We start from the raw sequence: 24,503 nt of genomic DNA, 5'->3' as shown, positions 1-24,503 counted from the left end.
ATCACGTTACTCTGCTCTAACAAGAGGTCTGTAAGGGAGCTGTGAACATAGTGCTTCTCATCCGTGATTACCTCAGAGGGCCTTTTCGCCTGTAAGCTGTCTCGCCATGAAGAGCTGGAGGTGCGAGACTCACAGGACTTAATGTGTGCTTGTGGGGTGGCTGTTGCAGGCTCACAGCATGACCCCAGACCACCAACCTGAATGTGGCCTTGCCACCAGCCCCAACACAGGACTGCATGCGCTGAAGTGATAACCAGGACCTACACCCAGGTGTTCAAAGGATGAAAATTCCTAGAACAAAACCTGGAGTGGGAAGAAACCCAACTGCATTCCCACAGAAATGTCCAAGTTGGGACTGTGGGGAAGGGCCTGAGTTTGATGGACAGGTGATAGTTAAGGGCAGTGTGAGGAAGAGGGTGGTGATGGTGGTGTGTCTGAGCGGGGAGTGTTGGGCACCCAAGGCAACATGCGTGGGGCATCAGCTCCCAGCGCCTTGGTGTGAAACCCAGCATGGGTGCCAGACAGCACCAACCTTCATAGCATCCAGCTCTGCTGGGGGCTTGGGCTGCGGGGAATGAACTACAAACTGCTAAAGTTTGGGAGGAGAAACTGATGGCAACACATAGCACATGTGATCACAGGAGAAATCCATCAATAAATGCAGCATATTTAAACTGCAGTTCTCAGGCAAACCTAACCCTCCAATAACTCAATTTATACTGTAGTCATAGTTTAAATAAATTCTCACAGTGATTTGGCTCAGACTAACAGCCTTAACAGGAATGCTATTTTCATGAAAAGCAGAAAAATTATCCAAAACTTTACTGCGATCCATAGTGATTGCTATGGATAGGATGGTGGGGGCAAAAGAAACAAAAACAAAGCCCAAAGGACAGGAGAGAAGCAGCTTACCCACCACAATCAAAGAAAGAAGAAAAAAAGAGAGAGACAAAGCTGCCACAGCTCTGATGTGAACTTGTAGCTTAATTTCCTTATTCTCATAGCAACGCTTTTGAAACATGACTCGTTTCCTGTGACCAACGCCATATTCAATTACCATGGGTAAGATAAGTCCAGCCCACAAGCCTTCCAAGCAAAACGCTGCTGGTGCAGCAAAAAACACCTCATTACAGCTCAAACACTCTGCTCTTAAAACTGGAAGACCAGAGGCTGTGAATCATGACAAGCACATTTTCTGCCTGCGTGCTGGCTTTACTGCACTTCTGTTGTTTCTCTGACTCCTACGAACCACCGGTGTTGCCTGATGTTGGAGATCCAAACTTTATTGAGGAATGTGTGCAAACCCATAACAGATTCCGCTCTGGAGTGAATCCACCAGCTAGCAACATGCTGTACATGGTAAGGGAATCTTCATGACTTACATGCAAGTGTGTAGCGTTGGGATGGTGCTTATGATTTTCAAAGATTGCTTTTGTGATCCAATGCAAAGAAATAGAAAAAAACAACCAACCCCAACTTCCTGGAGTCAAAAGAGCTTTTTCTTTCAAGAGCAGAGGAAGAGGCTCTGATTATCACATTGCTATAAATGATCAGATATGTGTCATTTTGCCTGGCTTAATTTCCTGATTTGAAACCCAAGATTTCAACCCTCAACCTTTAACACTGTCATTTTGTGCTGTGAAAAACCTCCTCATTCAAGGCACTGCAGCTCAGCAGCCTGAGGCATAATTTACGTGCAGATCTAAGCACAACCTTTCATACTTGAGTCGACAAGGGCAGAGACCGTTGCCAAATGACATTGGAGAGCTTTCCCTGAGCTTTCTTTGCAAAGCTCTCATGGGCTGAGCCAACAGAGCAGCTGTTCCTAGGTGCCAGGGCTGCAGGGAAGCCAAAAAGCAACAAGTGCAGCAGAAGCGAGCGCTGGAGGCATGGGGTCGCACACCATTCTGCCCCACGCCTTCTCCCTGGCTGCATCAGGGGGCAATATCTGCAGCCACTGTGCAAAAGACAGCCGGCTGTGATTCAAAATTTATCCAAAAGTTGCCACCTCTCACTTCAGATGGCTCGTGACACTTGTCTCCACACTGGGTGGCACATGGAAAACCCAGCAAGAGGAAGCTGTAAATGCATGCACAAAGCCGGGCTTACGGCTGAGAAGCCCATCTCTGATTTGTGAGATGTTCAATTCCAGTAGCTTGGGAGCTGTCTCTTGCAACATCCATCACCTTTTGTGCTTTGACCGGTTAATACTTAAGATACCATGTTTCTCTTTGGGTTCATCTCCACAGACCTTCTCAGACCACTGCTATTGTCCTAATTGTGATCTCTTTCCTTTTGCTCCTCTTTCTTACTATCTCGCATGGTCACCACCAGGAGAGGGCATAACCACGTCTGTAATTAGCAACACACCAACCAAAGTTCAAAAAATAAAAAGCTCATTTTCCATTTCTGGTTGTCAAACACTGAAAAAGTGATTACCCATTAGGGAGGGGTAAGTGAGCAGTGAGCAAGCCCGAGTTGCAAAACTGACAGGAAACAGTTTAGTTTCTCTTCTAGATGTATTTTTTTCTCTATCTTTCTTCAGCCAGGCATCCTGAACTTCCAGTATGTATTGCTCTAGACTCTGTTTCCTTTACTGGCCCTATGCTAACAAAATCTTGCTATGACGCATTTAAAAAGCAGCAGTCATCTTTTAAAACCATGCCTATTTTTTCCTTTTGAAAAAGAAGTGAAGTCTGAAAAAAAATGGCTTCATAAACAAACAAACATATATTATTACAAATAAAAAAAGAACTAAATCATGGTAAATTTCTTTTACAACACTGCAAAACCCCTAGTCTGAAGTATGACCTCTCCCAGGAAGAAGTTAATGTGGAGAAAACAGTAAATTACATGACAAAATCTATTTTGAAAGTAAAAGCATCAGAATTTAAACCAGCATATATATTCATTTTTTAATGGCCTTTAGCACTTTAAAAAATGAGGAAGTTAAGATGACTTCTTTATTTAACAGGGAACTTCTGTTTGCTGTAGATAACTGTCCATGCAGATACGTAAAAATGAAGACTATGAACTCAGGGCATTTCCACCTTTTGGAAAAATATTTTTTAAAAAGAAAATAAAAGACAGAAACTCCTTTAACCACAAGTAATGAATATCAGCCATCTCTATTTATAATACGTTTATTATAAAATGAGAAGGCTGATCTAAATTTTTTTTCATCTGACAAATGTGACCCCTTTCCCATTCACCCAAAGCATCGCTTACGTCTGTTCCAAGGCTTTTCAAAACCAGAAGAGTGCCACCAGTTTCATCAGGGCGTCACAACAATCTCCTTTGACTTATTGCTGCCTCTAATCACTTTTCACCTGCCATACATTCAATTTTCCCTACCTAAATCAACAAGCACTTCATCTGTTACAAAACCAAAACTGGGAAATATTTCATGGGGGAAAAAAATTGTAATTACTATTTTCTCAAAGAGCAATGATATCTATATGCAAACCTCCATGTCTTGTGCATTTTCCCCCATGCAGTTTAATCCAATCTTTTTGCATAAATGCAGTTGCATAACAAGTGAGTATAACTATAGTTATACTAAAGTTCATTCTGAACTATGTTTCTGCACATTGCTTTTTCAGCTGCCAGCCAGTTTAAGCAGTCGCACCACAAAAGAAAAAGTACATTTAAACTTATTAATATACCTTTAAACTTCTTATTATGTATATCTTTATCAAATTTAAACTTATTATTAATACTAGTATAGGATGAAGAAGAAAAGAGGTGTGGGGACTCTTAAAAAGCAGAATGTGAAATACAGGACTGTGAAGCACTAAGGTGCATCCACCACTATCACACATCTTTCATCATGGTCTTCTTGCGACCTCAGAGCACTGCCAAGAGCTAAACCTCAGCCTCTGTCTTAACTTGCGGTAATGCTAGGATAGAAGATAACTTCTGTACAATGCCAGATTGTATTCGTTGTCCTTAAAAGTTATCGTCTAAGGAAATATCAACTGCTCACTTGAAATAAGGCCTCCTGCCCCAAGTTCACCTTTAATATTCAATACACTGGGAACCTAGGCAAAATATTTATGTGTTCATTTTGTGGGTGTATTGGGTTTTCATGGCCGGGTTTTGGTAGCAGGGTGGCTTCTGTGAGAAGATGTGAGAAGCTTCCCCCATGTCTGATACAGCCAGTGCTAACTGGCTCCAAGATGGACCTGCCACTGGCCAAGGCTGAGCCCATCAGTGATGGTGGTAGTGCCTTTGGAATATGTATTTAAGAACAGGGGGGAAAACCTGCACAACTGCAGCCAGGAGAGAGGAGTGAGACTATGTGAGAGCAGCAGCCCTGCAGACACCCAGGTCAGTGCAGGAGGCAGGAGGGGCTCCAGGTGCCGGAGCAGATTCCCCTGCAGCCCACGGTGAAGCCCATGGTGGGGAAGGCTGTGCCCCTCAGCCCATGGAGGACCCCACACTGGAGCAGGCATATGCCCAAAGGAGGGTTTGACCCCGCGGGAAGTCCTTGCTGGAGCAGGACCTGTGGCCCCGTGGGCAGAGGAGCCCCGGCTGGGGCAGGTTTGCTGGCCGGGCTGGTGACCCCGCGGGGGACCCAGGCTGGAGCAGCCTGTGCCTGAAGGGCTGCGCCCCGTGGGAGGGAGCCCAGGCTGGGGCAGGGGCAGAGTGTGAGGAGCCTCCCCCTGCGGAGGAAGGAGCAGCAGAGACAGCGTGGGATGGACCGACCGCAGCCCCCACTGCCCGTCCTCTGCACCGCTGCGGGGAGGGGAGCGGGGAGAGAGGTGGGGACTGAAGTTGAGCCTGGGGAGAAGGGAGGGGTGGTTTTATTTCTCATTATCCTACTTTGATTTGATCAGTAATAAATTAAACTAATCTCCCCAAGGCGTCTGTTTTGCCCACAATGGTAATGGGTGAGCGATCTCTCCCTGCCCTTATCCTGACCCACGAGCCTTTCGTTGTATTTTCTCTCCCCTGTCCAGCTGAGGAGGGGAGCGACGGAGCAGCTGTGGTGGGCATCTGGTGTCCAGCCAGGGTCAACCCAGTACAGTGGATGAATACACCTCCTGAAATGTTAGCCACAGGAAGAAATGGAAGACATAGGTTACAAAATATTTTCAGATCTCTGTAGGTGTATTTTGGTATGATCTTGCAATTTCTAATTACTTATTGGTAGCATAAACAATACACAAATTGTTTCAGACTTATCTATGGTACAAAAAAGTTGTATTGTGTAAAACATAGTTATAAAATCCAACAACTACCTTGTCCTTAGTCACTGTTACTGATCTGTTCAAAACACTTTCTCTAGTGATTTTGTTGTTTGCAGAAGCAACTGACATATTTTAATCCATATAAACAAGGTCAAATTAAAAAAGTTTATTTTTTAAAACAGTCCAATCCAAAATAGTTCAGCAGTGCTGAACAGCTTCATTGACATGACAAAGTGTAACTAGTCATACACTCATGGTACTGCATTTTCCAGGAGGTACGATACTGTATTTGCTGAATCAAGTTGTCTGCACAAGAAAAGCCAGCAAAACCAGGCACCACCTCCAGTGCAAAGGACATTTATCTAACTTATTTGCTCGTATGGTGACATTCTGTAGGACTGCACAGCAAGTGAATAAGTGACTCCACAAATATGAATTCAGCATTAACATTTGAGGCCACCAAACACAAAGATGCAACCTGAGGGGTTGAGTTTAAACTGTCCCAAAAAATCCCACTGTGCTTGTGAACTGACCTGCAAGCAGTGGCCTTAATGCATGAGGCTGCACAAGACTCCAGCCTGACTGGTATGGTAAGCATACCCCCCAGACTCCAGATTTCCTGTAAATTCACTGTTTAAAGTACATTGACATTCTCTCGTGGCCGGCACAGCCTGGAAGTGCACATTGTGCCCCAAACACTGTGTTTGACTGATGTGTGTCAGTCTCTTGGTGTCCAACAAACCAGTCAGCCAAGATCACCCACCACCCCCAAAACTTCCTCGAGTTTAATGAGTAATTAAATTCAAATAAGAAATTAACCTCCAAGCCAACCTCCATGTAGCTCTGTAAGTCTCAGCAGAAGCAAAAAACAAATGAACCCAAAGCATACATGCTACTGAGACCCATCTTCTCCTGAAAGTTGCTCTGAATTACTGCATTGCTAAGGTACAAAAAAAGTGATTTTTAGTTGTCTTTATTTTGCAGAGCTGGGATCCAGATTTGGCAAAGACCGCAAAAGCTTGGGCAAAGAAATGCCTGTTTAAACATAATACATACCTCAAAGATCCAGGGCAGGCTCACCCCAGATTTACCCCTGTTGGAGAAAACCTCTGGACCGGCTCACTTTCTATTTTTACTGTGCAAGGAGCTATCACCTCTTGGTACAACGAGGTCAGCGCCTACACTTATGCCACCAATAACTGCAGAGGAGCATGTGGCCACTATACACAGGTAAGCATTGCATTTCTCCATCTAAACCATGAACCATCACTGCTGTTTTGACACAGAAACTCTATAGATTTCTGTTGAAGCTTCAATGAACTGTTTTCCAGTAAGTGCTGTAGACTTATTTTATGTCTGTGTGCACAAGACATTCTCATGTCCCCATTTTAGGTAGGAAAAGAGTTGCTGCATTTTTATTTTAATTATGCCAGTTGTATTTTGTTTCCAGGAGGAAAACAGGACAGCCATCAAGCAGTCACATTTAGCCAAGCAGTGGCCAAAAACCAGGCAACAGCAATGGCTGTGGGCTGCAGTGCACAGTGTGACAAGGTCCCAGCTCTGGCAGGCAGCCTCCACGTGCCAAGGGCTGGGGAAATACTGGCACGTAAAGAGATGTCTGCAGCTCTGCAAGCATCACGTGCCCATTTTTCCCAACCACAATTCCCAAAGGAAGAGGACAAAGTGAGTCAGGGGAGCGCCACTGCCATGCCACCCCACAATCGCTAACCACGGTTACGGGACAGCAGGACAGCTTGCAGCAGTGGCTTTAGGGATTAGATTTTGACCTGAGGCTATTTAATATTTTCTGCAGAGATATACATATGCATTTAGGACTTCAAGAGACATGCTGAAACTGGTGGGGTGCCTGAACAACACATGCAGGTATTTGTGTGCAAAGAAGATATTTGTATGCAGGAGCTGTGAGAGGTGACAGAATGTTGCTTTTTGGTATTGTTCACAAGGACACAGCAAGAATAAGCCTCTGGAATTGGTGAAATGCACCTTACCTGGCACTAAGGCGCAGGGCTGTGTATGACGTTGTTTGTAGAGGAGCAGTCCTGGCAGTTGTGTGGGAGAGAATGAGAAAATAAGCTGGAGAGGGACTTTTTACAAGGGCATGTAGTGATAGGACAAGGGGTAATGGCTTTAAACTGGATGAGGGAAGATTTAGATTAGATATTAGGAAGAAATTAACTGTGAGGGTGGTGAGGCACTGGAACAGGTTGCCCAGAGAAGCTGTGGATGCCCCATCCCTGGAAGTGTTCCAGGCCAGGCTGGGTGGGGCTTTGAGCAGCCTGGTCTAGTGGAAGGTGTCCCTGCCCACGGCAGGGAGGTTGGAATGGGATGATCTTTAAGGTCCCTTCCAACCCAAACCATTCCATGATTCTAAGATTATTCTCACTTGGAGTCAACAGTGATAGTGACGGCAGCTAGAAGGCATGTGTCTGCCAGCTTTGGGAGGCATCCTTGGGTCTGCACCATCAGGGAATGCCTTGTTCCTCTTCCTCCTTCCCAGCTGTGCAGAAAAGAAGTTTCCCCTGGGTACAATTACTGCAGTTACCACAACCACATCCCCAGCATATGCTTCAGCCTGTGGCTGCCTGGGATGGGGACAGTCCTGTGATTCGGTCCTTCACCATCCTTGGGGATGCGATTGTCTATACATTGGAGCAGCCTCTGCTCTGCTGCTGCACTGAAAACACCATTAGGAGCCTGAGGATTGTCCCCTATTCCCAGAGCTGGCACCAAACAGGCACAAACAGAAAGGGCTAGGCCTCCTCTTCGAGTCAGTGGAAGCACAAGTGTGTTTCTTTATCTCCTGTGCTGCCAGAACCTCTCCACATCTCTCACGTAGTCAGTCATTGCTACTGTTGTACCTCCCTCAGGTACAGCTGCGCCTTCGTCTCCCCTCTGTTTCTGTCATGGGGTTTATTTTCCTGGGACGGAGGCATTTGGCTGCACTGTACTCTTTGAGCTGCATACAGGATGCTGGATCGAACCGAACGGCCTCTGGTAGACAGAGGATCACTAGATGGTGTAGTGCCCTCACCTCTAGATTATCTTAGTCATGGCCATGATGCCAAAAGCTAGGACCACAGCCTGGACACGCTCCTTCTCCCTGCTCTTCCTGTAACACCAGTGCCTTCTGGCAGTTTGGCTATATGTCTCTGCTGGATTTAGTACAGGGACAATCAGCCCACACAGGAGCCGTAGCAGATCATGCAGCCTTTTCTGCACAGATTTGATCTGTTCTTCCTCAGCAGGAAAGACAGAAAGTTAATGGATTACCTTGAAGCAAAGGAGATGAACTTCACTTTTTCCTTTGCAAGAAAGGAAAACTACCTGTTACAGCCAGTTAATCTTTCTTTCAGCATCATTTTAACAAATATGTGGTAAATTGGACAAAACAACCAGGCGTTTTTAAAAACAAACTGTGATTTTTAGACCCATCACTGCTGCTTTCCCACGTGAAGCCTGCCCAAGGAGTGATCTTCAGCCAGTTTGCTGTCATGGAGCAGAGGAGGGCAGGTTTTCTCTGTAACACTGCACATGCTGCTTTGTCACCGGTGTACTCATCTGTCTTTGCAGATTGTTTGGGCTACAAGCTACAAGGTTGGCTGTGCTGTCCACTTCTGTCCCAGGGTGGCATTCTCCTCCATAACCAACGCAGCACACTTCATCTGCAACTACGGGCCAGCGTAAGGTTTTCCATTACAAATTTTTCAGTGTTTGGGTCCTACCCGTTCCCTCCCACAACGTCCAACTGCGTTAGATTAGTCCATCTATTCATGTGTTTTGTGGGAGGAAATGGTCCCAAAAACAGAGCAAGGGGTATGCCTCTGCCCAGTCAGCTTTTTTTTGCTAGATGAAGGCTATGTATTGGAGCCAAAAAGCAGTGGCATGGTAGAAATGGTAAAATATGAGATACTGACATGAAAAGAGAAGTTATAATTTGAAAATTAAACCCTTGCTCCTGAGTGCCAAGATGGCCCAAAATGGTTGCCAAGGTGCAAGCCCAAAGTCTGGAAATATTTCCACATGTGCCTGCAGAATTAAGTCTCTAGGTCAATGGTTTGGATAAATATTGAAGTGTGCAATGCTTGCAGCTACAGTCTTGGCAGCTGAAGGCTCTTTATGAGGCTGGGGCTGCTCAAGGCAAAATTTTATCCAGACGTCCTTCATGTGCACAATCAGTAGGAAATCTAGCTAGGATGAATGTTTTTTACCCTTCTCCAGCTAACTAATGTCACCACAGCCTAAATACAGCTTTAAAATTTTTACATGCATACGATGTTAGGCTGAAACCAGGCCAGCCCATGAACTTGAGCAAGTTTGGCATTCCTGTTGCCCATGCTTCATTCTTGGAAGAATATGTACCTCTGATCAGATACTTTGAAATGACTAAAGTGCCAAAGCAACAAACCCACTCCCCCAGAAGCCCCACACCCAAACAGGCCGAGGGAGCATTGCCGCTGCTGGTTCTCAAGCCAAAAGCCACTGATCACCCAGGTCAGCCTCTTCTCTCCCTTCTTGGCCCTAGCTATGCATCCCACCGTACTAGATGGTGCAGAAACCCTGCACACAGGCAAGCAGTCCAGTGCTGCCATGAGGTGCTCTTAGTCCCTCAAGCCTCCCAAAGACATAAGCTAAGCCTTCCTCCTCCTGCCACTTAGCCAATATCTGTGTTGTGCAGAGGACTGAAATCATGCTGGATTACTTGCTCTGCGTTGGCAGGGACCCCATGGGGAAGAGGAGTGGTGCCCTCACCCTCAGCAGCACCCAGCAGAGCAGGCAGGGTGCTCTCTGTGAAGGCAAGGGGCTCTGGAGGAGGCTTTAAAGCTGGGCCTTCCCTGCTGGGTGAGGACACTGCAAACAGGCTGTTGCATACTAAGAAGCAGGGTAATGTCACATCCAGCTTTTGCTTTTGAGAAGCAGCAACTGAAGTTCTTCATTTATCTAACCCTTAACTATTTTCAACTCTGCCAAGGGGCAAAGCAAGATGCACGCACAATTTCAATTCCTAAAGTGAATATACTCCAAAGAATTTTCTTCAGCTTAAACCAAGCAATGAAAGCCTCACCTTGCTGAAAGTAGTGAGGTTTTTCCACGAAGTTTAGCACTGCTGAGATTGCATGCATATAAAATCCCTCTCGGTACGTTTATGGTCAGTTTGAGGCATGCTGTAAATCTCGCTTTGGTCATGCTCCAACACAGCAAACCACTGAGCTGCATTTGGTGCAGTTATCAGTGGTGGGCAGGTAATAATCAAGCCAAGAGCTTGGGCAGAGAGAGGCAGCTGATGCCACACGTGCTGCTGGCAGAGGGAGAAAGTGTGGGGATACACACATCGCTCCTAAAATATTTACCAACAAACGGATGAAATCACCACCTATGAGAGATTCCTCTTCAAGGTTAAATACACATGTACGTACACAGTAGCTGAACCTGCTTTGTTGCCATAGCTAGAGCCAGCTTTGACAGCCTGCAGTCTCCATACACACAAATTATCCAGCTCTGAGACTATTTTAATTCCCACATTAGCAATACTGCTGTCTCCAGGTTCCTAAACAGCAGGGTGACCCATTAATCTCTTCTGCTTTGCTGCATGTCTTGGGCACAGGGCACTCAAACACGGGCCATCCAAAACCCATCTCCCTATCAACACAAGTAGAGCAAAACCCACGTTAAAAACTAATTAGCGGTAGGTATTGATGTTATCCTCCCAAGGGCCGTCTGAGAGCCATGTGTTACTTTCCTTTGCAGTGGGAACTACCCAGGGCACCCATACAAGACAGGAGCAGCGTGCAGTGACTGCAGTGGTGATCAGTGTGCCAGCCAGCTGTGTAGTAAGTAGAAGGCAACCAGCCCTCCTCCCCAAGCACAGGTAGAAAGGGAAAGAGCACATAAGAAATACTGGCAGGAGCAGGCACAGTGCTTTCTTGTTCCTAAATATAGTCTGAGCAACCGCAGCCAGAAGCCAAGTGAGCAGTGATGCACAAAGACAGGGGAAGAGGGTGGAAAGAGCCGTTTTCTACCCTGGGGAGTGATGGGGTGAGGTCTGCTCTTCAGATGCTGGAGGTTATGATACAGGAGATATAGTGGCTGCATTTTAAGGTGTTATTTACCCCCACCAGAAGTTACTGCTTGCAGAAATAGGAAGCATAGAAGGGGATACATGTCCCCTCCTGGAGGTTCCAGGTTGCTACTTGGTGCACGAGCTGTGGCTCGAGCTGGTGCAGGCCCAAGCAAGCCTTGCCCCCACGGTGCCACTGTGGGAGGGGAGAGCTGCCACAGCACTGCCAAAGCTGCTCGCTCCAGTGAACGTCAGCCAGGCCATCTGCTTTCCCCTAAGCACTGGGAGACAGCCAGGCTGACACTTGAAAGCCCCTCACAGGGACGTGGTGCTCAGCCTGAGCTCCTGGCAGCCCACCTGATTCTCCTGCACTTGGCTTTGCAATGGCTGGATGGAGTCAGGATGAGAAGAGACCTTCTGCAAGTCCCATAAGAAGGCCAAGGCATTGTGCTGTGGACATCTGCAGGGAGGGGAACTGAGGGTACGGTCACACTTTTTCCCAGCACTTGACCTCAGGTGAACTAGCAGAGTAGGAAAGTGGCTTTAAAACACCAGCACTACAGGAACAAGAGGGATTTCCTGATGCATGGGACTGTTTGTTAGCTACAGGCTGAGGACTTTAAATGCAAGACACCGGGCAAAAGCCAAAGTGATCTTGGGAAGCGCGCCTGGAGGAGCGAGCTCTCTCTATGCCAGCCACTGGTGGGAGAAATCAACACAGTGCGCTCCTCAGCAAGGCCCAGGAGTTGCTGCAGGGCTCTCCCAAAGTCAGCGGGTCTTTGCTTCTTCTTGGAAAGAAATGCAGCCCCCATAGATGTGTTTTGAGCCCATCATGAGGCTCACACTTCGTTCTCTTTTACTAAGACTCAAATTGTTTATAACATGTAAGTCTGCTTACATTCACTTCTTTTCTCTCTCCAGAAAATGCAGAGCGTGACAAAGTCATTAGTGAGTATCGCCAGAATTACTGCTTCCACTTGTTGCCCCTGGTGCAGTTATACTTTGAAACAAAAATTGCGTTTTGTTCATAGGCGATTCCAGGTGGTATCCAGACTGGGACAGACCTGCATGTGACGAGTACTGTATCACCGTTATTGCTTTAAGGCCATTACTCCTTGCCCTGACAATTCTGGCCACCTGGCTTCTACCAAAATACTGGTCTATAGCACCCGCCAGCGAGTGACACACAGGCAGAAGACCATGAGACCACTTAGGTCAACTCATCCTTTCCCTGCACATAACAGGGCAGCACAAAGATTGGTAGAGATGTTGTTTACATCCACAGGTGATTTAGATGTATGGATACACACTTTTCATTGCAGGCAGCAGCTAGAAGAGCTGATAAGCAGCTTTCTCATTGCCGAGAACCAGGAACTGGTTTTTAATTACCCATGTATTTCTTCAAAGCGGAGCGGTGTGAGCAGGATCCGGTGGGCAAGGGAGCACGCTGCCCAGGCAGCACACTGAGGCACAGGCAGCTGCCCCCCACCCGCACTTTCTTGGGAAGGGCTGGAGGGTGCCCAGCCCAGGAGCCTGCCGAGGTCCCAGGCAGAGCACACACCTTCCTTGTTCCTATTGTGCTTTCCTTGGACACTCCTCCAGCAAGATGAACAGTAGCCTGGGGAGGTTTTTCATTTAAATGTCTTTTTGAGGGATTTTTGGACCCCTGTGAGCTCTGGCATTTGCATCCTGGGGAAGGCAATGTCTTTCCCAGTCTCATAGCGCACTGGGGCTACTGGTACTTCTCTTTGCTTAGAATTTGATTTGAAACGCTCGTCATCAGTGCCAAGACATAGTTTCACCTGTAGTTACACATGATTATTTATCAACACAATCTTTCTGGTATTTTTTTTTTCTTTTTTCTGAGCATAGAGGTTTTTTTGGCTGCTGTTTCCAACAATAAATCATTATTTCCTGCTTCCCATGTATGGCAATCATTCATTTGCAACATGAGCTAAAGCTTCATTGCTGGTGCACAAACCCCGCATTCGACTCGGACCTCTGCAATGCTGAGAACTACAATGCTGGGAAAGACAGCATATAACTCCAAATAAAATCATGCTGCGCCTGTAGTTATGCCTTTGGTTCAACAGCTGCCAAAGGATGAGTCTCCTGGATCCCTCACATATGAAGCAGGCAGAAAGCAGCAGAGGCAGCTGCTGTGTCCAGCTGGGCATGTCCTCTACTGACTGCAGTTGCTCAGCTGGAGCAGCGGCTGGAAGGAGCAGAGCTGTACAAACTCACAGCTGGACTGTAGCGATCTGTATCTATAAGAACACATAAACATATCTAAACAGATGCCTCTGCTCCATGCCCCTCTGCAGGGCACAGAGATGTGCTGTTTGGGAAACCAGGAAGCTCCCCTCGCCACTTAGTTTCCAAGATACTGCCCCTGCAGCACCTGCCAGTGTTTCTGCACACCCACTGCCCACCTGCTACTGGGGTGGATCTTAACTGAAAACGCTGGAACTGGGACCCAGAGTTTCTATGTTACTCTTCTAGGTAGTTTCCTTGCACTAGAATCATCTCAGCATCACAGCATTCCCTGAATAAATCATTTTTCAAAATGCAAATATGGCTGAGAATAAAATTAAGAATTTTGCCCTTGATATTTCTTTGTATTTAGTTTGTAGGCTACCAGAGCCTCCATAGCCAAGACATCACAGTCACAGACTGGAGATGAGCAGTTTCTTTTCCCACACTCCAGTGATCAGGGTCCCAGTACCTGTGGCTGGCCTACTTGTGAGAGAGTCAAACTCAGTTCTGTCTTCCAAACTGGGCAGATTAGGGTGTCTGAAAAAAAATGTTCAAATCCCCATTGTAAAAGCAAGGCCATGGGTCTATCTGCTAAAAAAAAACCCAGAGCAGCTATTTTCCTCCCTGCTTCTTTTCGCCACTCTTTTGTGCAAGACCCAAGCCTGAAGCTCCACGTACTGCAAAGTCCTGTCTGAAAACCAGAGGGCAAGCAGCACATGGGCAGCAGGGCTTACGCTGTGTATGCTCTCGTGCACGGGGCTCCTACGCCAGCACGGAGCCTGGCACAGCGTCTGCCCCGCTGGAGCCATGTGCAGTTAGATCCTAGCACCACAACGAGAAATGCAGGAGAGGGAAGAGCATTCGCTGCTGTGTCCAGGGAGCCAAAATAAACTCGGCAGGAATTCTCCCCTGCTTAGTTTAATCTATGCTTGGTCTCCAGGAGAGCAAACAGAATGAACACAGAGCCCTTAAAGTTCAAAACATTCACAGCACTGTCACTGAACTATATACTTCAGCAGCTCTAAGGAAATACCATAGAAAATGCTTCATTAAAAAAACCCTGTAAATCACTGGGGCTTAGGGGAAAAAAATCCCCAAACTTTACAACATGGTATGTTTAAAACAAAAAAGCCTGAAAGTCAGGAAGTCAAAGCTAAGCAAGTACTGCATCACATTTTAAGGACATCCAAAAATCCAAACATTTAATTCTGGATGATCAAACCACTTTGTGTTGTCCACATTCACCTTATGCCATATGCCTATGAATTCCATACGATAAATGCAAAACACTGATATATAAATACAGCCTTCGGGTACTTTTTTTGCAAGTCTGTAATCTCTAAAATCAGTTTAAGGAGATAGTTTGCAATAATTCAAGCTGTTATGAAAATACCAAATAAACTTTTTTACCCTTCCAAACCCACTTTATTTTCTATTCTTTACTTTTTATACAAGAGTTAGAACTGTACAGCCATATTGTCTCAGAAGACAGGTGTAAAAAGCACCAACAGTGAGCCCATGCAGGCAGTTACTGTTTAAGATATGGATACTTAAGTAGACAAATACTTTGGTTTAACTTGCCTACAGGAATGTGAGTAAGCTTTCTTGGTTTTCCGGTTTAAGTAAATATCCAACCAACAATCCTTGAAACCTGCCAACCATAAGAACTGGAAAAGATTAAATACAATGCAAAGCCTTTTCACCTCATAGCAACAGAAGAACAAGACTTCCTGAAATCTGTTGAGTTTTACTGTGGATAGGGATTCAATGCAAAAACTACATAGCTGCCTCAGCTGTGGCTTGCTTCCATGGAGATATAATTTAAGGCCAGGCTGCCACCAAGCTGAACTACGTTTTCCTGCACTGCAACTGAGGCATTCAGGCAGTTAGCTGATGCAGCTGGAAACCCTTTTTGTAGGGTGCTTTCAGCTAGATCAGGTTCCTGAAATGAAATGCCAGCCTGCAACACCAGCATGGGGCAACCAGCTCTGTACTTTTTGAACTTTTTAAACACCGAACAGGGAACACCTGTGCCAGTCCTCTGCAGCGAAAGGGGCCTGGTCCAGGCCAGATCAGAACCAAGGACTCTTACTCCCCTTATACACTCACACTCCTTCCCTGCTACAGTCAGATTCCTTAACGGCTTCTGCAGACTCCTACTTTGTGGGATCGCACTGTGATAACAGGCATTGAAACTGAAGCATTGCAGTGCCTCCTGTTGAAACCAGCCCTTTCACTGCATGAGAGCTCTGAACTACCCGACTGGTACTGAACTCTGGTCTCCCCTTCACAACTGCTGAACACCAGCTGGTGTTTCCAAAAGGCTTTTCACAGTGCTGGTATCACTAACCATCAGCTGATGACAGTTTCTGAGATGGGTGTTTGTGACTTTTTGATCATAATGCCAGTGAAGTATCTGTTGAAGTAGTATTTTCCTGATTGATTCCACAACTTAACTGCTGTTTATGAACAATGCAGTCCCTAAAAGAATTGAAAGCATTTTCTCCTTAACAATTAAGTGCCAAGAAACGATCACATAACTGACAGGCACTCTAAGGCTAATGTTGTCCCTTACCCTAAAAGGCAGGCCTCAGCTCAACACACATGCACTGGCTACTTAAACCACATATATACTAAATTCTTATTTATATATGTAAAAAAGGAAATGGCTGTTTTCACTTACTAGTTCCAAATAAAAGGTCACTAACCTAAAAGCAGCAAGCTGCAATGTTCTAGCATAATCCCTTCCTCTGCAAACCAGAATTCCAAACCCTGGCAAAAGCACTCCCAACACAATCATGAAATTGGCGTGGCTCTACCACCTCCTAATCATTACATTGGCTTCTTTAATCCCAGACATATTAAATCAGCAACATCTGCTCTTCTGTTGAACTTTATCTCATCACAATTTGCATTTTCAGGAAACTAAAAACCTTTAAGCTTTCTTTAAAAAGGGGAAGGGCCTAAAAAAAAAAAAAAAAAAAAAGAAAGAGGAACACAATTTCTTAAGACCTACTTGCAAGCAAGAAATAAATTAAGAATTTGTTTAAAGATAACAAAACTTTATGCTTTCCCTGCAGCACATTCTGTGTGGAAACACTTGCTTTGTACCACATTCTGTCTAACAGCCCCCAGGAGAATGCTAATAAATGACAGTTATTAATGACATTCAATTAAGATTATGGTTTGTCTAATTCTCACATGAAGTTATGAGCTTGTTTCCTGGAAAACATGTAGGTTGTGCAGTAGATGACTAATTATTTGAGAACAATGTATTAAAATACTTTATTAACACCAAGACAAGACACACAAAAATCATCAGCTTTTACAGAAACAAAAGCATAATATAGTAAGAAACCTTGCCTGTTTTGCAAAAGTTATCACCATAACTGAGGCTGTATATAGTCTGGTAGTCTTTCACAGAAGAATAACCTTAAACTCCCACCTAGGTCTCCAACCCTGACAACCTGCATCGAACTCCTAAATGTTTCTATTATGAAACCTTCCCTTTTCACAGATGGATACTATCCAAATGCATTCTCTTACTTAGCAGCACAGATTCTCTTCACCAGCCTTAGCAACTTTGCACAGCTGCTTTATATCCACTAATTAAACTGTACTTATGAAAAGAGAATGACCTTTCTACCTAGTCTTTTCTTGTCCAGATTATACTGACAGCAAGAAGTCTGAAATCTTCCAAGTGTGAAAATGTTCATTAACATAGGAGAAAAGTGAGCAACTTGGATGGTGAATTACTTCCTTTTCTTTTTTTTCTTTTCATCAGCTGCCATTTTTAACTTTACTTCTTCCACAGGAAGTGCTCCTAATTTCTTCTTCTTTGCATTCTTAACCTTTTCCTTGATGGCTTCAATATCAATTTTTTTCTCAGTGGAGGCTACATAGTAAAAAATCCAAAGATAACAGACATTAATTTTACTTTTTCTAAATCTTAACGGTCTACAAGATAAACATATATAAACACAGTAAGCTGCATCCTGTGGCATTGGTTAAAACTCATTTTAAGTTCACTGACGATTTTATAAACTATTATAACAATCATTTTTGTTGAAACCAGTATCATCCACAAACCTCTTTCAGCAGAATTCAAAGGAGAACATATAAAAAACCCTATACAACTGCATTTGAAAACAGATGCCACACTGCACACATACAAACTGTTATCACTCACTCCTCAGGCCACAGATGTACTCCTCCGAAATTAATACATACATGCTTTCTTAGACACAGGCCTATTGGCTTGGTTGGTCTCACAAAAGAAGAGAAGAAATTTATTACTGAGTTCTTATACCCGGAAAAGCTTAATGGTATTTTGTCTTCCTGCAAGTAACTAAGGCGGTAAGATCACAAACATGCCTGTTCCTATCCTTACACTCTCTCCTTGGCCATCCATTAATGGCTGTTCTTAGAAACAGGATGGCAAAGGGTGGGCTGGGGAAGTACGATACAGAACTTTAACTCCTGCATGAAGACCTTTGTAAGAGACTTCTACAGGAAGTGCCAGAGTACTTCAATTAAACACAATGCTGAGCAATGTGAATAAGGTACTCCTATGTTCATCTAGGTGACGGTATTTTCTCTTTGGGCATGAGTCATGAGTTCAGATCCAACTCTCCTATCTCACCCAGTTTATCCCTACATCTGACAGTGGGTAGTACTGTCTTTGGACCAGCTCTTCTCTACATACAAACTACTGCTATGGTTTATTCTTGGAAGACTGAGGGTATGAGGTCAAAACACAGCAGCTAGAAAAGCACAGTATTTGAGATACAGTACAGTCAATAGCAAGATCATGGAAGATTTGCTGCCATCACAAAACAGGACCATATCAATGCTGCAGAACACAGACTTTTTGAATACATGAACTTTTCAGTTCATTAGAAATTGCATAACGTGTCATGTAATAATATGTAGGTAGCATAGCTAATACAAAACACACATAATGTAATACAGTGAATGAATATGTAGTATAATCAATGAATCCAGAAAACTGAAGACTTGTTTCTTTAATGTTAAAAAAAAAATCATATGAAAACACAAAGTTCTTACTCTGCATATAGTGTGGTTTTATATTAACTTTTAGAAAAGCTATTTACCCCATCTTTTGCCAACACTTCCTTGTGGCGTAAGTTTTCAAGTAAGATAAAAGGAACCCAAAATAAATACTTAACAGAAAAGCCATTTGAATGCAAAAGTTATGGCAGTTTCTCTACAAGACTGAAAGCCAAAAATTGTTGCAGCCAGACCAACCAGTTGAAATGGCTGTCCCAGTACTCCCATCAGGAAAGCATTCTAGAGAGAACTGTCATCGTATAGGTATAAAATTATGGGCTGCATGATCCTTCTACTGTCCCTGGCAACTCCAGGCATGGATCTTTAACTACTAGGATTTTTTTGCATGACCTTTATTTTTCCTACAGCTGTACCTCTGCAAAATCACTCAGCCCAGGAATCAATAGCAGAAGGTTTTAGACTTGGGGGGGGGGGGGGGGAAGGGGCGCGCACGCAGAGTTTACCTTTCTTTGTTTTCACAACTGTCTTTTCCTTTGGTGGGATAAAAGCTTTATTTCTTTCTTCTTGCCTTTTCTTGACTGCATCAGCTTGCTTTGCCTAAAATTACCAGTAAAAAGGTCAAGTATCAGTACAGCAGAGAAAAAGGGACAAAAAATAAAATATCATTCCAAGTCAGCAGTCAAATGCTGTTTAACCAAACAGTGGGTTAGAACAACTTTACCTTTATCTCTTCCATTCGCTTTCGTTTCTTCTGTCTTTCTTTCAAAAAGTATTCACCACTTGCCAATTCTTTATCAATCTGCATAAGACAAGTACCAAAAAACTTTAGATAATTATGCATTATAAGCCAGATGTATAGTACCAGGAAATCAGGCGGCCTCCCAACCTCCTGTTAGCAAGAACATGATTTTAAGTTGTACTATATTCCTGCATAACCAAATTAAGTTTCAGCTGACCTGGCTTTCTGGCTGCGGAGGTGGGAACGGTGTGTACTCCTTCTTAGTATTTTTCTTCTTTGGCTCCTTCCGTTTTTTCAAGTTCTTCCGCTTGAACTTAGGCAAAAATCTTTCCCAACTTTGAGACCTCAGTTCAGGATCTTTTGATAATTCCCTTTTGATCATCAAAGTCTTCAGTAGTTTTAGAATGTCACAAAGAAGTTATTAAAAATGGTATTACAGTAATAGTCAAAAGCTTAAAACTACAAGTTTTACCAAACTTTCTTACAGTGAATATGCTACATCCAAACCTTCCACCTCTTACTGCATTCTGTTAATTATGAACAGCAGAACCAGAAAGATACATATGTCTCCAAACGGGGACAAAATGCACTGGAGAAGGTGCCTCATTTAAACAAGCAAGTATCAACCAAACAAAGAGGGGAAAGTTTATACACCCTTTTCCTTGTATGTTCTCAGATACTGTTAATGATATTATGGCAATATATCCTGGTAAAATGGAGGATACCAGTGTCAGGGGTTTTTTTGAAGAAGCATGCTACAGAAATTCTCAAAAATGTATTACCACACAGAAACACAAAAAGTATATAACAACTCTCTGAGAAGAAATAGTACTTTCTTGCAAACAAAGATGCACAGTGGACCATGCTAACCTTAATGTTATATATGGGATGTATATTCTTCATTGTGTCCAAAACAACTTTTCTAACCTGTATTTAATAAAAAAGAAAAGGAACAGAACACTCAGCAAGTATTTCATATTCTATTAAATTAAAATACCAGGTATACTGTCTTGCTTCCTCTCCTCACCCCTGCCCCCCAAAGTAGGTTGACTTAAAAAGCTAATGCACATGTTTAACTGGTGGCACAGGACAAGATTACTGATATTTCTGAAGTGCTGTTTCTAATACAGTCCAGCATGCCCCACAAACATTACTGTCATGTTATCATGGCTTTTATGTGTCATGAGAAACTCGCTTTTGAGAAGCATTCTTCTCCTGCATAGTTATTAAAAACCTATTAGATGTTCCTTAAGGTTATGTATCATTAACTGCAGTATTTTCACTTACACCTTTTATCTGAAGCTACAAAAATTATTACTAAAGAAATCCCCAGAACAGTATTTCACAAATACTTTCTTTCCAAGACAGAAAGATCTCACAGTTTAAACAAAAACCAGCAGCTAAGCTGCTAAGACTACGGACATGCAAGTAAAATGTACCTTACTAACACAGAGCTGAAAAGTCAGTGAGATACTGCTGAGGTTGTCAGATTTTGCCTTTTGTATGCCCTTGAGCTGGGCACAGAAGTAGGCTATACAAATAGCTCACCTGCCTCCTCTTACCTCTTTCAGCCCACTAAAGGGTCCAAGAGCTGAAACAGTGTTGCCCTGCACCATAATATAACAGTTTGTTAACAGTTCCAGGGCCTACATCAAAAAAAAGAAACAAAGTTAAGTGCAAACTGAAGACCCCACACAAATTTGGGTCCAAGAATTGTTACTACACCTATAGGAAATACCTTCAGAGTAGAGCCTTTTGGCCCAAGAAGTCGTGCTCTTCTTTTTATAAAAGTGTCTCTCTTCCTCACCAGAGAGCCTATTTTAATGATGTCACATGCAACATCATCCTGAAGGATACGAACTGCCTAAAGAGACAAAAAGCTGGCAATATCATCGGAATGCAAATGTATTATTCAGAAGAGTCAAGAGAATATTTCAGTTTATTCTTCTCAATTTGCTTTCAGATATGTTTACTTTAAATATATATTTAATTTTAATTAACTCACTTGTAAACCCCATATTTTGAAAATGTACTATTTTGTAAGTATTATGATAGAATGACACAAACTTCCAGAATTTAATACAGACCTGTTCAAATGGAACGCTTCTTGCAAGAAGTTTTATTAAATCCCTAGCTCTAATGATTGCATATGGATCAAAAGTCTTCTTAGTGGTAGTGACAGTCATGCTTCCTTCAATTAGATCCAGCGCTGCATTCACAAACTGCAATATTTGAAAAGAAACAGGGAATCAATATCTCTGAATAAGAACCTCAGAACTCACCTTTGGCAGTAAGAAGGTAACAAACAGAACACAACATACTGACGCAGATCCATTTCCCAAAATTCCGTATGTGACTTGCAGCTTAAGAAAATTCACACATACAGACACACACCAAAGAGACTGATTATGTGTCACAAGGCCCAAAATACCACCTCCCTCATCTCCCTGAATTCACATGCAATGGAGTTGTCAGTGCCTGAATGGCAAGACATGCTGCTGCAGAGAGCTTTCTGACAGCATCTGTAAAGAACTGCACATGTGAATACACAGACCTTCACTGATTTTGATACCAATAAAAAAATTACACTACCAATTGTAAATGTAAGCACAACGGAAATATACACAGATGCAGTATTAGAAAAGCAGCTTGCACTATTTTTATAAGCTTAAGTAAGACCTGTATATCCCCAAAGATAAAACATAGTACCACAATTAGTAAGTATTCATACATGTTCACTCAAGGCTTTCTGGACAAGTGGCCAGCACTCCTTCAAGTATGCTTCTCTATACTTCGGGAATAATGTTGCAAAACTGCTTTCTTCTAACAGCCCTTTCGGATTATCCTCTCTTGTAAAGGCTGGCTCTTTCCATCCATCCGGCACAGTGAGAAGTTCAGATTCATCAACTGTTATAGGTATACAAAAAGAAAAAAACCAGCAAACCATAAACCGAAGGTTTCTCCTCCTCTTTCATCAGTAACTATTACATCTCCTCCCCGTTTAACTACAAAAGGTACTGTAACTGAAAGCAGGGATGCAAAGTTTTGTTTAAGACTCTGCCGAATGTGTTCTGCATTTCTTCTGACCTTAAATTACTGCTTTAAGGTACTTTTAAAAAACAGACAAAGGCAACCACAGCAGAGCTAGGCGCTGTGGACAGGCTGCCATAGGAGAACAAGAGGCCGGCCCAGCGCGCCCCGAGGCCGGCCGGCCGGCCGCCCCGCAGCAAAGCGCCCCCGCTGCGCGCCCCTCGCAGCCAGCAGCCGCCCCTCGCCCAGCGCCGCGGGCCGGGAAGCCGCCCGCCCCCGCGCCGCCCCGTGCCGCGGCCCAGCTCCTCGGCCCCCGCTTGTTTCAGGAAACCCAAGGGACCGCCGGGACGGGACGGTGGGGCCACGCGGGTACCCTCAGCCCGAGGGCTCCCCGACCAGCCGGCTGCCCGCCCCACATAAGCTCTCACCCCGCCCCCACCTGCCGCAGCCTTCTTTTTGTTTCTGGGTTTTGGTTTTTCTTTTTGCCGCGCCCCGGCCTCAGCCGCCCCCGGAGGATCCGCCATGACTGCCCGCGCGCCGCCCCCGCTCACCCGGCACCGGAAGCGCCGCGCGCCGGTAGGGGGCGGGGCGCGGCGCGGGGCACGCCGGGAGCGGCAGTGGCAGCCGTGGCGGCGGGCAGAGCGGCTGAGGGGAGTGGGTGCGGCGGCCGGGGCGTTGCTGGTGGCGTTACCCTCTGTATTCAGAGCAATACGCGTGGGCCTTCCCCGGGAGAAAAAATGTGAAAATAAAGCTGGTGCGAACAGGAGGGATGCTGCTCTGCCTCGCCCCGAGCGGCGGTGCCGGCCTCTGCTGTGTGCCTTACCGAATTTTGTGATCAGAACGCTAACAAATACTATATGGACATAGGGTTTTCTTTTACCAGTCTGCACATATTCTTGAAGAAACAGAACGTGCGCATTATTTGGACTTGGGATGTCCCACACAAAGTGCTATCAAGGACAATTAACTGAAGTAATTGCTGCTTAGGACAAGGCGACTTCGAAGAGCAATCACGTCATGGAAATCACACTTTGCAACACAAGACTGTTGCAATCAAGATGTATTTGATACTCCTTGGACAAACAGCCAAAGATGTGTCCTTGGGCAAACTATCTTCATTGTAATGCTACAAATCACACCCCCTACGCCAGCTACCCTGACCCACAAAGAGACCCCTCCTCAATGAGTGTGTGTAGTTAACCAAGACTGTATAACCGTTATGTAGGTTACCATCCAATCAGTGTTAGAGGGTTGGAAGTTAACAAGTTCATGTTTGTGTAATCGTGTATTAACATGATTATGGAAACTACCAAGGGTGATAGTTCACCTACCACCCAAACTTGTGCAACTTCGTATTAAAAGCAATATCTTGTATTCTTAGACTTTTGATTTTGCACACGGGGAAACGAACTTACTTTTGAGATGACATTGGGTCGTAGTGAACACACTCAGGTGTCGGGTATTACAGGCCGCATGTCAGACCAAAACATCTCTGTGCTTGTGAACAGAGAAAATTCCTGCAGCTCTCCATCAGGGTTACTTTATTTCAAGGTGGGCGACAGTGGCTCCTGTGAACACAGCACGGTCTGTCTCATGCCACAGGGCCTGGTGGGCGATTACGCGGCTGGAAACCCCACTCACTTCCCCTAGGTCTCTCTGCAGCCCCTTTTGGACTCACTCTATGCCTCTACTGTGATTACAGGGACAGGCTCAAAGAAATTTAATGCTGTGGTTGAGGTGAGAAGCATATATGAAGTGTCTTTTTTCCTTCTTCCTCTTTTATGTGAAACATCTTTTCCAGCCACATTCTTCAGCTTTGAATTTTTAATTGCTCTTATGCAACGTAAAGGAAAACAAGAACCAGCATCATCAAAATGTGTGCTGCAGTACATTGATAAATACTTGAAGTACTTCAGTGCTCATAACTACAGAAAACGTGTTCCTGATGAGACCTAATTATCCAGTTGAATAATGTAATTTAAGGTTCTCTGGGGGGTGCTCTGCAATCTCCTCCCACCCCTTTCCTGTACCTGTAAATGAGCTTCTTCTTCAGTAAAAAAGCAAGAACATGCCTCCTTTGCTCTCTTTTACGGGGACCATGAAAAGCCAATGGAGTGAAGAGCTGGAAAAGACCTTTAAAATCAAGAACACTCGCATCTCTGAGGCAGGACATCATTGT

At 44.4% G+C, this 24,503-nt stretch overlaps 2 protein-coding genes across 3 annotated transcripts; one reads left to right on the top strand and one right to left on the bottom strand.

Annotated features, from left to right (window-relative positions):
• Positions 1-50: 50 nt before the first annotated feature.
• On the top strand, positions 51-13,187 carry LOC101924907 (glioma pathogenesis-related protein 1-like). Of its 2 annotated transcripts, XM_005242149.4 has the most exons (6): positions 51-1,359; positions 6,177-6,422; positions 8,784-8,893; positions 10,959-11,041; positions 12,190-12,216; positions 12,300-13,187. In XM_005242149.4, exons 1-6 carry the CDS (start codon positions 1,180-1,182, stop codon positions 12,449-12,451), a joined length of 798 nt encoding a protein of 265 aa, XP_005242206.1. In that variant the 5' UTR covers positions 51-1,179; the 3' UTR covers positions 12,452-13,187. The 2 variants fall into 2 exon arrangements, with proteins under 2 accessions (XP_005242206.1, XP_055663898.1); XM_055807923.1 differs by lacking the exons at positions 8,784-8,893; positions 10,959-11,041; positions 12,190-12,216; positions 12,300-13,187 and adding an exon at positions 6,643-8,769.
• Positions 13,188-16,781: 3,594 nt separating this feature from the next.
• On the bottom strand, positions 16,782-22,891 carry KRR1 (KRR1 small subunit processome component homolog). Its single transcript, XM_055807922.1, has 10 exons — positions 22,764-22,891; positions 22,026-22,201; positions 21,382-21,516; positions 21,033-21,158; positions 20,857-20,940; positions 20,165-20,221; positions 19,512-19,682; positions 19,277-19,354; positions 19,059-19,152; positions 16,782-17,419 (listed from the first exon to the last, which is right to left on the bottom strand). The coding sequence occupies exons 1-10, from the start codon at positions 22,846-22,848 to the stop codon at positions 17,277-17,279; spliced, it is 1,149 nt and encodes a 382-aa protein (XP_055663897.1). The 5' UTR covers positions 22,849-22,891; the 3' UTR covers positions 16,782-17,276.
• Between the last annotated feature and the right edge of the window lie 1,612 nt (positions 22,892-24,503).

The sequence above is a fragment of the Falco peregrinus genome, chromosome 6 (assembly GCF_023634155.1).
Source record: "Falco peregrinus isolate bFalPer1 chromosome 6, bFalPer1.pri, whole genome shotgun sequence".
Taxonomy (NCBI): Eukaryota; Metazoa; Chordata; class Aves; order Falconiformes; family Falconidae; genus Falco; species Falco peregrinus.
The sequence above is the reverse complement of the archived record's forward strand: the minus strand, read 5'-3'. Positions and strand labels throughout refer to the sequence as shown.